Below are 14,532 nucleotides of genomic sequence, written 5' to 3' on the forward strand. Positions count from 1 at the left end.
AGCCATTCAATCAGGCTGTGCCACCCAGCACAGAGCAGAAACATTGCTTTTGGCCCCGAGACGGTCCTTTCCCACTTGTTTGAAAAAAAAACCTGTGTTGACTGTACAGTGAAAAAAAAAAAAGGAAAGAAAAGCCCTACTGTTGTAACTGTGCCAAAAGTATAAAGAAACAAACCCAGATGCTAGAATTTAAGGCATTTCCTCCGCTCTGTGACTATGTCCTTTAGCTGAAGGTCAAAAGCACATTAAAGGGCTTCAGGATTTTAAAGCTTTAGTGGATATTTTTGTCATCCTCTCATTTTATTAGGCATGTTGGCAATACACGTTTAACTGACATTTAACACACCAAAATTTATTCAGCAGCATTTAAGGAAAACCCTGGTATTACTTTCAAGCAGAGCTTATTTAAATTCCTAGTGCTTTTCACTGATAGCCCAAGTCCCTTCAAAGTACCACTGAGTGAAGAAAGTCATTCTTAAGCCTGTTCCACATTTGCTGCCTTCTTACGCCCTGGTGTGTCTCCCTGTTGCGATTTATAACACTTTGGGGACATTCTCTTATTTTTGACGCTTCAGATAACAGTAAATAACATGAGCTGTATTGACTTTATTTCTCTCCATAGGAGCTGCTTCACCTAGGATGAGTTAAGAATGAAATGTGTTTCCGGGTAATTCAGAAGAGTATCTCTGCCATGGGAAACACAACAAAATCAAGCATTATCACAAATAAACGGTCAGCGAATGGGTCACCCCATTTGCTGATACGACTCGCATGGACATTTTCAGAAACATATTTGAAACAGGAGGAACTCTGTGGGAGGGGAATGGCAGGAAATCTTGTTGTATAGTTACTAAGGAACTGATAGCACAGACGCATAAGGCATCAAAGTTAGTGTAGGATTTTGTTAACTATGTGGTGGAAGACTTCAACGCCACAACAGACAGCCAAGTGCTCCCACCACAAGAACGGCCAAACACGAGGCTTCTCCAAGACAAACTCCCACTTAGAGCAGCGGTTCCCAAACTTCGTAATGCCTTGGCCCTTTAACAGTCCCTCACGTTGTGGTGACTCCCAACCGTAAAATTATTTTTGTTGCTACTTCATAACTCTAATATTGTTACTGTTATATATTGTAATGTAAATATCTGTGTTTTCTGATGGTCTTAGGAGATCCCTGTGAAAGGGTCATTTGACCCCCCACCATGGGGTCGTGACCCACACGTTGAGAACTGCTGGCTTAGGAAGAGCTAGAATGGCCCTGACACTCAGACTTGGAAACCCAACTTCCTACACTAGCTTTACCTTTACCCCCATTTTTTTCTCTCCATACGTAGAAAAATGAAGGAAATAGTTTGTAAGTTAATAGTCACTCTTCTTCTGTTTACCGGAATTCTGAAACGTTCTGAATAACTCTGCTGGGAGTCATCATGGTTACCAACGGGCATGCCATCTGAGCGTGACCCATGACACTTTTTGTCTAAGCAGAGGAGACCAACTTTCTGACTTGTTGCTCTAGAAATGTCAACAGAAGGAAGACAGTATTCAACTTTATCTGTTGTGTTTCCTTTGCTACTCAATAGGGCCAGCTTCGTTGGCATGTGGGAAGCAGACAGACAACAGAGTTTAATAGCAAGCGTGGGTGTGGTTGTCCCAGTGATCAGGGAAATGAAAGTGGAAGGAGTCTGAATAATATTTATTTGAAGAGTTATAGCTTGTTCTTTCTCCCTCAGATGTTTACAAAGTGTATAAAAATCACACCGGCTCTTAAAAAGAATGGCTGGAATGTGTGTATGGCCAAGAGGTTAGCAGGGACTCCATGGCCATCAAAGGGAAGCAAAGCCTTCAGGAAACTTGTAACCAGGGACTGTAGCACCATTGTTGGCTTTGTTATATTTAACAGCACATATGTGGAGGCACACATACATGCACACACACACACACACGATAAAGCTAATGAGACAGTCACACTGATTTCCAAATATTAGTCAATTGTGTGTGTGTGTGTGTGTGTGCGCGCGCGTACGCGCTTGCATACATGTTTCATCCTTGATGCAGTCAAAAGCCTCCCAAGGGCACTGAGCAGACCTGGGTCCAAGCAGAGGGACACAAAGGAATTTGTAGACAACATTCTTGAGCTCCACGTCACGTCACACTAAGGTATATAACAAGGGCACAGCATAATTTCATTTGCAACATTCCTGGTGGACAGAGACAAGCTGGCTCTCAACAGGAAAGCATTTAGAAGATTCCAGTGTGATTAGCAAGCAGAGCGCCACCGGGCACTGGGAGAGTGTAAATCTTACTTTCTCTTCACTAAAGCAGAGATAAACATCACTGTAAATGTCATGTGGGAAGTATTTAGGCAGTTTAAAAACCTGACTGGTTACTAGACCTGGATCAGACACAAGGGAGAAGGCTAGGGTTTGGTTTTACACACCAGAGGAGGGTGTAAGGTCCCTTGAGGTCAAAGCACCTGGGATGACCACCAAGGGACAGGGCACCTGCAGGAATCATCTGAAAGTCCATACATCCTACAAACTGCTCCAGCAAACTCAGTAGTGTGCTTTCACATCTACTGCTGCCATTTTTAAAAGCTCTTCAAGGAAGGTTGGACTTGTTTTCCTCTAGCCAAAGCCAGTGAACAGTAAATAACAATCTTTAACATAACAGAACTACATAGTAAGACCGGGACGTCTTCCAGACACCTCTACAGGCCTTTCTGGCAGGCTCAACCATGGTTCTTACCAATCTTATTTATTTTTGCACCTTTAAAAACAAACTCCAGAACACTTTTTTTAAGAGAAAAATAAAACTCATTTCATTTTCTAAACTAGATGAAAGGGAAATGAAGGAAAAAAAAATAACATAGATGACACTGTTGGTTCATATTGCCAGCAAACAGCTTTTCTGTACTTTATAAAACTTGAATTTTTATCTTCAGGCAAATATATGGACACATCAGGAGAAAGCGGTATCAATCTTTAAACATTATTAAATTCCTGTATTGTTCTCTTGTTATTGGAACAGGAAAAGAAAGGCCACTGATAAGCAGAAAACACTGTACTTGCTTTTCGGGAAATAAAAAAAAAAAAAAAAAAAAAAGACTTCCAGCGACAGAGAAAAGAATAAAAAGTTCCCCTACCCGTAGGAAAACTAGGAAGTTGTCAGCCAGAAACAAAGAATACATCCTTGATTCAGAGGAACATTCCAGCCGCTGAAAACCACACAAACATTCATTCATCTTGTGTTAATCCCTTCCCCTCCCCAGCTTTACAGTCACCACTTATTGCTGTCACTTCCTCCTGATGCAAAAAAACACTTAGCAACAGAGATCACAAATCAAAAGCAGGAAGGTGCTCTATAAAAGACAATGTCCAGGACTTGAGTGGCATCAGCAACCCAGTGAACCCTCTGTACTTGTCTCAGTGCTAGACACCATTGAAAGAAGGGCCCTGTACACAAAAAGGCAGGATACCAGGGCCCCAAGCTAGCTACCGTAGGCTTAGCACTGGTCAGCAGACACTAGGGGATGAGTCAAACTTTATTAGCGGAACATTTCCAAACTTTTTCAAACCAAAGGTGGAATTTTAATAAACTCTGAAGTGCCTTTCCTGAGGAAGTTCTATACTTCACAAAGTGAGCAGAGGCGCTGGTTCTAGAGGTAAACAGCCTGTCTATGAATCACAGAAGAGCTTGTAAACTAGTTAAAAAGTCAGTTCAGTTTGTTGTTGTTGTTGTTCGTGACTGTCTATCTCCCTGAACAAGGGTTCAGCACCGTTCTGTTTGCATCTGACTATCCTGTCTGTTCCTGGGTGAACATTTTCCTGGACTGTAATAAAGTATATATAGGGAGAAACAGGAGTCTGGGTTCTGAACCTGACAGAACAGAACGAACAGGAGGATCATCTGACCAAAGGACAAATGAAATGACCCTCACACTTTTCACATAAGGCTGTTCCTAGTGGCTTTCAGCTACAACTGGAAGAAACTGGCTCTGGGTGGATGTATATCTGGGTGGAGTTGTATGCATTCAACCCTGGCCCTTTTCATTAGCAAAGATTTTTCCATTTTTCTTCTTAACAACAACAACAACAAACTTTCTATATTCAAAGAAACCTTTTCCCCTCAGGTGACTGCCTAAACCAAGATATTAGTAATAACCAGCAAGCCTGGGAAAGCATAAAACAAGTCTACCAAGGAATCCTTCCCTACATTGACAGGGCATAAAGAGATTTGCAATACTCAGTTTTTGACTGAAAGCAGACTCTTGCTAAAGTCACTTTGCTCGCAAACTCATGCTTGAACTTTTCATCAACATTTTTTTTTGCCCTCTCTCTCTCTTTCTAGCAAAAAGAACAAATATAAATCGCCTACCTTAGATGAAGTGTGCACAGTCCCAGATAATGGCTTGGGATACAAACGACACTAATTAATGAGGTCTGAATGGGGTACACATGTGAGATTGGCTCAGGAAACCTGTGATTCACACCCTCTGGCCGACGGAGACGACCAGCGTAGGGCAGCCGGCCTGCTCTGCGGGGACGGGAGAACCGGACGGGCACTGCAGAGCCAGTTCCCACTCCTCCCTGGGGACCTCAGCTCTTTACTCAGCTGTACATGTGGCCTCTCACTCAGAGAGCTGGGATTCCGGAGCCTTTGCTCATATCAGAAAAGCCCTTTTGTGCGGGCCATGGTTCAACTGGACACAGCTGGACCAGGCAGCCACTCAGCAGCTCTGTGTGGTAGAGCGCATGCTGAGCTCTCGTAACTGCGAGGTCACCCAGCTAAGTCAGAAACCACAAGCACATGAGGAACTGCTGAGGTACTTCGGAGAGACAACTTCAATCTGCTGAAGCCAGGCGTCAGATCAACGCCACTTCCCTAGCTGAAGAGGCCAGGATGCACTTTATCTTTTTGGAAACAATATTTGATGTATTCTTAAAAATGTGTACATTTTTAAATAATACATTTAAAATAATATACATGTGTAGCAAAAAAAAAGGCTCTCAGCTATGTCTGGCACTGCATTAATCTGTAGCTGGATATAGAAAAAGAATAGGCAGATGTTTGGTTGAGCTGAAAACCTCTTAGGACAGAAGAGATGGCTTGAAAGAGTAGTTCTGCATGTTCTTAAAAAGGTTAAAATAGAAAGAGAGGGAAGAATCAATGGATGGTACAGGACCTCAAGAGAGCACTTCCTACAGAACATTCCTGGAGAGCATTTCTCTAATGTCAACGTAAAAACTCATTTTACACTAACTCCTTCTTGTACTCCCAGTGCAGCAAACAAAATTTTCCTCTTCATCTACCCACTCATGCAAGAGACATAATTTTAATAGGACTCTCTCCTCTCTCCTGGAGGGGCGTTAGAACTCAGAACCCCCAACTCCCAGAAGGGTAGGTCACTGTAGAACACCCCACAGCTAAAAGGCAGGTACAGCCATTTGGGCAACTGCTCCCTCCAGCTGGTCTGAGGCCAAGTTCCTTGAGTTTCCTGTTTTTATTTCCCAGATACTTGACAGTGGTTTCCGCCTTTTGGAAGCCCTTTCTGTTTTTCTTGTACCACTTATCAGACCATCAAATTGGCAATGAACTCAAACATGTTTTTAACAATAATTCTTTTAAATATCTGCACCTATAATAAACAATTTTAAAATGTTGATTTAAGCATCATCCTAAGTTAAAAGTCTACTGTTTCAAAAGTCTGCTTTCGCTATTTTCTTCCCCCTATCACTGTTGGAATTTAAAATGAAAAAAGAATTAAAGTCATTTAAAGATACACACATTAATTTCTATACATACATCTCTTCATATATAATGCATCTTCTCCCCAAATGAAAATACAGTTAGAAATATTCTGTTTAGAAATTCACTGAGCTACACAGAACTGTAGTCTGGTAAATTTTGCTGTGTGATGTTTTATTTGCAAGTTTTTTTATAATAATGTTCTTTTTTTGTTTTTTTTTGTTTTTTTTTTTAAAGACTGGCATACTGTATTATCAGTTCATGGTTGTCTTTACAAAAAGAATGAGGCAGTGATACAGATTTAAAATTGAATAATGGCCTTACTGTTTTTTTAAGTAGAGTATTTGTTTATAGCATTTGAGCAGCCAAAGGAAAAACCATCAGGGACCCCGATAGTAATGAGGTCCTTGCACCATCTGGAAGGTGAGGATAATGTGTTTTTGCACTTGCCCACAAGAAGGGCTAGCAGTTCCAAAGTTGATAAACAATATTAATTGAATTACTTTAAAAATTAAGATTTAAGCCAATTTGTCTGAGATAAAACGATACTTTCATAAGCTTTAATAACTCAGGATAGCTTTAAGGTCTAACTGATTTAAGAAAATTACAATCTGTGTTGAGTGATCTTAATGAAGAACCCGACTTAACAACTATAAATCTATAAATACCAAAGTCCTAAAGTTGAGAAGGCAAGGCCTCCAAAAGGCAGGTCTGGATAAACTCGTGCTGAGCTTATCCTTTATGGGAGGACAGGAGAAGAGGTAACTGTGTGTGCATGTGTGAGTGTGAGTACATTTACAGCAGTCTGAAAAGGCCAGGAGGGTCCCTAGATGTCTTAGACCTCATCAGACGTACCACACACAGCCCATGTCTACCCTCTCATCCAGAGAATAGGAAGAGTTGTTAGAAGAGTTCCGTAGGAAGTGTACCTCTGCTAGATCAAGTTCTTGAATAAACAGCAGTTACGTACAACTATTTCTATGCCCTGTGAGTTAATAATCACAATGTTATTGTTTCTATTATAATCAATGTTCCGTTAGGCAATATTTAAGACCATGTAGTATATATTAGTGTAATTCACACTAAAAGCCAAGGACATGAGGCTTTAGATGTTATCTCTAGCGCTTTATGAGGATAGGTGAAGTTATGCAAAGAGCTACCTCTATTACAGAGAGATTTCTCCAAAATTTAACCAGGATTTATTTTATCCTTTAGTATGTGGTCCTTTAATACTAATACCAACAGTAGTAGTTGTAGTAATAATTTTCTACGTTTTTTTTTAAAATAGTATGTGTGTGTGTGAAGACAACCTGCAGGAGTCAGTTCTCTCCTTCTATCATAGAGGTTCCCAGGATCAAACTAAGCACCCTTGCCCACTGCGCCATCTTGTAGCCTGTTAACAACAATAACAGATATCTGTTTGTAACAGAGACAGCCCTTTGCATAACCTTACCTATCCTCATAATGCACTAGAGATACATCTAAAATCTCATGTCCTTGGATTTTTATGTGAATTACACTAATGTAAACTTACATGGTTTTAAATATATAAAATGCCCCCACTGCATTTGGATTTCCTTTAACATTTACTTGGAAGAAATATTTAACTGCGTAGTGAAACCGCTGTGCATTAATATTTAAAGTAAAGCAATTTGAAGCATATGCTTTACTTTGAGAAACAATGGAAGAAGTCGTTCAAACTTGGTTTAGTGGTTCAGGACACAACGTTCTCCTGGGGCAGCATAATACATCTTGGGAGGGCAGTAGATGTGCATAAACACTCTATAGCTCTCCTACTCAGTGCAGTTGAGCCTGCAGGAGCCCTTTCTGCTGGGGTTTCTTGGTCATGCTTGGTGCCCTGCTGCGTATGAATCCTGGTGAATCAAAGATCTGAGAAAACTAGGAGACAGCAGGCCCTCCCTAAGGAGCTATCCTAAGAGGGAACCTGCAGGGGAGAAGAACAGGGCTCCTGCCTTCCCTGTACTTATGTGATAAGACACAGTCTTCTTACTGTGGCATCTCCATGGGCAGTCCTAAGGGCAAGAGAGACAGGAGGGAATTCTGGGCCCTGCCTCACACGAGGGATAGGAGTTGACATCACGTAGAACATTGTGCTACCACATTTTTCTGTGGGTTTTTTTTTTTTGTGAGCACCCCCTACTTCTACCTCGCATACACATTAAAATAAAACTGTTTTGAGAAAGTCCTATGAAAGCACACAGCACAATATTGCTTTCAAAATACTAGTTAATTTTTATTTGGGAACAAACATTACACATGGCACCAAGAACCAAGAGTCCTGAAGATGCCACAGAGCACAGCATGTACCAGAGTCAAGAGACCAGAAGAAAGATAACCATCAGAAATAAAATCTAGCCTTGGCACCTGACGCTGCGGTGGGAAAACATGAAAGAAAGTGTAAAAAACTAAAAATGAGTTAGAAAGAAATGACATCATTTCCTCAGACAGAACTGAAATAATGCATTTATTTAAAAGTCAATGCTCTGAAGTCCTTAAAATCCAAGAGAAAAAACAAAACAAGACACAAACCAAACCAAACCAACCAAAGAAACAAACAAAGGCAAGAATAGTTGGTGTCTGTCTCTACCAAAATCAGCTTGGCTTCAGAGAAGCCAATAGAGCCACACGACATAAAAAACAAACTCCCACTTGTTTCAAGCAGCGGCAGGAAAATAAATACAGATAGGAAACTCTGTATAAACCGTGTCTGTTCTAGCACAGTTATAACAGATCTTTTGTTTAAAAATGAAATTTAAACTTCCGCAGCACGACGTGGTTTATGGTCCTGAGCCTACAAAGCCATAGAGAAGTCTTCAGCTCATGGTAGAGCAGAGGGTACCTGGGAGCCAGGGAGTGCAGTGGCAGGTGCAAGCTCTGCAGCTCCTGGCTGAGCAGGCCCAGGAAGGAAAGCCTGAGGCCTAAGCCGTAGCTCTAGGGAAAGGGAACAGCCCCTGAGGGTTGGTAGTGAGTGCTGGCGGAGGAGAGGCCTCTTCTGAATCCTAACAGTCTACCGACTATAATCCTGTCCTCACCTCCCTTTCCAGTCATTTCCTTATCGCAGGATTTCTGCTTTGAACAAGCTCCCCTTCCGGGGATGGGCTGTCCAGCTCTAATACAGTCCAAGAAGCTGTAGGACAAGCAAAACAAAGTAATAGAGCCAATCAGTCACTTAACAATCAGTTAAGACTATATATTCCATTTTGCCACTGCAATGCCAAAACTGTGTATGAGTTTTTCAGTTAGTTAAGAGCAGCTATGACTGAGGACTCATCCCTTCGGGCACCACCTGCAGTGTATGTGTCTTTTTACGTCACTTCTGGTGTGCTAATCATCCTTTCTCCTCTATTACGCCCATTCCTGTTCCATTAGTCTTCCTCAAAAACACTCTATGTGCTTGCATCACTGATGTGCCCTAAAGTCATGGAGGACACCACAGTCTCCTTGGACTGTGACTCATCACCCTTATCTCCACTTTACCCCTCTTTCTCTTTCTCTCTCTCACCTAGGCCCAGCATGCACACCTTCTTTCATTGATCTTCATGGATACCTCAAACACAGCAAAACAAACTTCCAAAGTACTTTTCAATCAATCTCCCATGGAGCTGTGCTCCCTGCATCCCACACTTAGCAAATGACCTCTGTGTAAGTCCTAAGTATCAGGCCCCTAAAATCTATCTTGATCATCATCCACTAAGCATTTATTACAGCAATCACCCTCCCAAATCTGCGTGTTTTCCTCTTATTTATCTGTTCACATTCACCAGCAAAACTCACTGATTAAACCAATTCCGAGTACTCCTAAGGATACCATCTTTTCTGTCCTTGCTTGCGTTTACACTCTCACTTCCGCAGAACCACTCAACAAATTTCTCAGAGATAAACTCAATTCCCATTTCCTCCGCTAAGCCTCCCTTCACTGCAGTTTATCTGTCCACTCAGTACTAGACAGTGATATAAAACGCCGCATGTCAATACACAACTGCCCGACTTTCTTCAATCAGCGAGAAAGTATAAATCATATAACATTACTCCTAAGTGCTTATAGCTAAGTTAAGGAGGGATTTCTAAAGTCCTGTGTGTCTCTGCTTCCTTTTCCAAATGGTCACTGCACAGCAGCACCAAATGTGCTTCCAGCTACTTGCAGGAAACCAAACCTGGTTCTTTTTTTTTTTTTTTTTTACCAGTTTTTCTACCGTCTCACATGAAAGTCATGCAAATTCTCAGTTCAGAACTGCTTTTCTTCTCTTTATTTTTTATTTTTTATTTTTTTAGTTCAGGATGTTTTCTGTTCTGAAGCCCATTACTCAGACAGAGTTTACCACCCATCCTATCTTAAAATACAACTCTAGGTGAATCTTTCATGACCGTATGATGTCTATAGCATTCAAACTATATATTCAAACTTCCATCATTCTTAAAGACTTTATTATACACGAGGCCAAGATCATCTTTAAGTTTTACATGTTTAACAACGAGGGAGGGATTTTTTTTTTCAAAATTACTTCTTAGAAAAGGGGAATCCCCCAATCCCAAATTCTGGAAATGTCTCAAACACTACCAAATTGCCTTATTTTGAATAACAAAGCATGTAGCAGTTCAATGACGCCAATCAATTCTACTTTTGGATTACATGAAGGCCTTCTGACAAAACAAGCTCTTTTTTCCTTTTTTTTTTAAGTAAAAGAATTTATCTAGATATGTTGATAACTACTGTGGGGATGATCTCAATGCAAGAGATAATAGATGTATTGCCTACAGCCTTTGCAGGGCCACTTTCGAGAGTCTCTATGCAGGTCACAAACAAATGCCTAACCATCACAAATGAAACTGTCCTAGCTATGTATGAGCAGAAAGCCGGTCTGGTGACATAACTTTCTTACTGAAACTGCTACATCTCAGACAACCTACACTGCAGTGAGGAGGCCGCTATCAGGAGCAGGGCATTAGTTAAGTGACTGCGGAGTGGCTGAGTGACAGTCACCACAGCTGTGAGTACTGGACGCGGTATCACAATTGTAAGAATGGCGAAGAGTGGCAGACCTAATCTGCCCTAGAATTCTATATAATCGGATTTTTAAAATATGGATGAGTCCATTCAAATAGTCATATATCCCAAACAATGATAACCCTAGGTGCTTGCATGATAGGTAACGTTGTAACTCATGTTTACCTGGAGGCTCAAATCAGTAATTGCACAACCTTAAGGACTAGAATTAATGTTATTTACTACTCTCTCTAGTCCGAAGACTTTTTGTCAGGCTTGGTGGAGATGGCAGCCGACAGAATCAACTCAGCACAGCCCCTAGGAGCTCACGATGACTGGAGCCACAATCATGGACCCTGTGAGGTCTGAGCTGTGCCCTCTGCAGACAGGGATTAGTTGTGTACCTCGGTGTTCTCGTGGGGTTCCCAACAGTGGGAGTGGAGGTGTCTCTGACTCTTTTGCCTGCTCTTGGGGCCCTTTGCCTCCTACTGGGTTGCCTCATCCAGCCTGGATATGAAGGTTTGTGCCCAGTCTTATTGTAACTAATCATGCTGTGTCTGGTTGGTACCCTTGGGAGTCCTGCTTTTTTGAAGAGAAAGGAAAGAGGCTTGGATCTGGGGCAAAGGGGAGGTGTGCTCATGGGTGCTAGGAGGAGCGTGGGGAGGGAAAACTGCAGTTGGGATGTAATACATGAGAGAAGAATGAATAAATTTCTTAAAAATGAAGCCATCAGTAAATCCTTTGCCTAGCATGCATGAGTGCCTGCCTGGGTTCAGGTATCTATACCACAAAATATTACTACTAACAATAATTCATATTTTATTTCTATTATTTTCCACTATATCCTCTCAATGATTAAACAGTTCTAGTAAATGCAAAGAGCAGCACTATTTTATAGGTTATTATAAATGCCTTATTATTTACAACAGTTTAATAAATCCAATACATTCCAGAAAATTCAGTCTTGCTCTGCTACCCCAGGGGCTTGAATTTTGGACACTGAAAATCCCTGCTATTCCAAACTCATGTTTGGTCACTCTTAGAATAACAACATTCTAATAAAGGAAAAAGGTGAATTTACGACTGTCCCCTGTTAACGGTTTTTCTCTCATCCCCACCTCCTCCCCCAAAGAAGCTGGGGCTGAGGGAAAACACAGGACTGGTCGGGCAGAGCTGACATCTGGGCCTCCCTCCTCTTAATTCTTGTTGTGAGCTCCAGCAATAACCTCTGGGTATGTCTGTTGGGATCTCTATGTTTACAAATATATTTTCAAGTTATCAATAGCTTTTTCTAGGCTATATGCACAAATGGACAAAATTCCTAGACCATGTTAATTACAATTTTCTTGTTACTTTGGTGTAATTTCTGACTTCTCTCCAGAGGGGAAGTGTCTCACAATCCATTCATACCTGCCTGATTCTGGCTCCTGGCAAAATTAACCTTAGCCTTCAACGTCAAGGCACACTTCTTTCCTTCCGTCTGCCAGATGAGCCATCTTGCTAATTAGCAGAGCACCACGCCAGGGTCAATCAAGCAGAATGGACCCAGTGACAACAGATGCTGATCCCAAGCACACCACTCATGAAATCATCCATTATGCAGAGGTGACCTAGGCCAGCTGGCACAAGGTACCCTGCTCACAAGATGACAGCACACCATGGCATACTTCTGGGAAACACACACACCTCAAATTGCATCAGCACCTGGTACATACACTGTATGCATCTCAGTTAGGGCTCTTAAAGGCTTGTCCTTGCCTTTGTAGGCTCAAGTGTTACCAGCGCTCAGTTATAAATGGTCAGTGAAAACCGTATGCTTACCTTCGATCCTTTTTAATGCTGAAAGGCACATATCCTTCCTCGGAAACTCAAAGGGATTGTTGCAGGTCCGGATGGTGTCACATTCACACTTCCCATTGATTATGTTGCAGCCCGAGATAAGATTTTCATTGCATGGTTCAAAACCAAGCAGCTGGTCATCGTCCCAGTCCTCATCTGCAAAACAGTTATCCAGAGAACGGTTTGCTCACCTCTTCATTCAAAGGCCTTTTGCTCAAACATACACCAGGACGTCAAAGATGAGCATCCCAGTGAGGCCTTCATTCGTGAAAGGCAGTTCGGGCAGAAACTGTGCGTACAAATGCAACGAAAACTCGTCTTAGTCACTGGGAAGCCTGAAATGTAGCCACGCATGCAGAAATAAAGTAGTTGCATTTGTGGTCAAAATCTATGACTCCTGTGTGCCACACACCAGCTACAATTCCTAAAATTACTTAATCAGGGGAGCAGGACTCGAGAGATAGTTTAGTCAGTAAAGTGCATGCCACACACATGAGAGAACGTGCTGGTGGGTATTTATAATTCCAGGGCTGGGGAGGAAGTGATTCAGGGATCCCTGGGAACCGCTGGCCAATGACGAGCCGAATCAGAGATTCAGACCCTTTCTCAGGAAAAAAGAGTGGATGGTGTCTGAGGAAGACACCAAGGCTGTTTCCTGACTTCCATGTCCACAGGCACGCACACATTTTTAAATTTTTAAACAAAGCTTCTTCAACCCTTCCATGTTCACTGAAAGCACATATGAGTTACATCTGTCAATCTCAAATGAAATATCGGGTTAACTTTTTTCTTACTGTAGAACACAATACGCCAAGGAAGCTAATGAGCATCAAACACCAGATACCACTGACAGAAAGAAATGAGATGCAATGGAGGATATCATCTCCAACATATTCTGGGACCCACTGCTGGCACACAACACTATACCAAAGCTGATAATGGACACAACACAAAGGACTACAGCCCAGTGAGAGACAGAGGCCATGACATTCCGAAGGTAAGACCAATTCAGGTCCTTGTCATGGGATGGGACAGATGGTAATAAAGTAGGTTCCAAAGCCAGCCTTGGAGCTGGAGAGGTGACTGAACGGTTAACAGCAAGTTCTGAGTTTGCAGAGGACCTGAGTTCCCCTCCCGGAACCCATGGTGGGCAGCTGCCTCTCAAGGGGATCCGATACCATCTTCTGGCCTCCATCAGCATATGCACCCACATGTACATACCCATACAACTACACATAGTTAAACATAATAAGAATTAAACTCTTTAAAACCAGCTTTTTTTTTTTTTCTGGGAGCCAGTTCAGAAAAATGCAACAAACATAAGAAACACTAGTTAGACTCCATTCTTAACAACGTTCCTCCTAGTTCAAATACCTCTTACTGAAAACTACAGTACTTCTCCAAAGACACCTGCGACATGACAAGAGTCTCCCTCTCTTCACGTTATCTTTGAAAGACCCTATCACACCTGAGCTGGGACTCACTGCAGAACAGCAAACATGTTTCTGATAACAGTATCTGCAAAGAATTTTTCAAAGTGCTTGGGTTTAAGAACACTTACACCTGTTGCTCACACAAAAGAGTAAATGCTATCTTAAGGCAGTGTTTTCCGGCTGAGGTGTGTGGCTCTATGACAGTGTTGCCTAGCCATTGTGAGACCTGTCGTGAGCCCATAACATAAGGGGGGGAGGCAGGTTTTCATAGAAGATGGTGCAGACAAACAGTTATGGTTTTTACAGAGCTAAGACTTACTGCTGGTGTCATCACTCAATGCACACACTAAGCGAGATTATTTTCTCTCACTGAAACAATTTTCTTGCCAAGGAATCTTGAGAAAAGAAATCACAACCTGAAGAGCTTTGGTGTGATTCTTTGAGCCAGCAGAGGAGGAAAGTCTCTGTTTTGATTTTAGAGCAGGCTCACTCATGTAACCAATGTCCCAG

At 41.9% G+C, this 14,532-nt stretch overlaps 1 protein-coding gene across 6 annotated transcripts in view; it reads right to left on the bottom strand.

Moving 5' to 3' along the window:
* Nucleotides 1-14,532, bottom strand: part of Crim1 (cysteine rich transmembrane BMP regulator 1) — a 178,421-nt gene that overhangs the window by 125,781 nt on the left and 38,108 nt on the right. For all 6 annotated transcript variants that reach the window (XM_021655027.2, XM_021655023.2, XM_021655024.2 and 3 more), the window contains exon 2: nucleotides 12,572-12,745. In XM_021655027.2, the coding sequence (XP_021510702.1) occupies nucleotides 12,572-12,745 (174 nt within the window). The remainder of the gene's footprint in view (nucleotides 1-12,571; nucleotides 12,746-14,532) is intronic.

The sequence above is a fragment of the Meriones unguiculatus genome, chromosome 1 (genome assembly GCF_030254825.1).
Source record: "Meriones unguiculatus strain TT.TT164.6M chromosome 1, Bangor_MerUng_6.1, whole genome shotgun sequence".
In the NCBI taxonomy this organism is placed as follows: Eukaryota; Metazoa; Chordata; class Mammalia; order Rodentia; family Muridae; genus Meriones; species Meriones unguiculatus.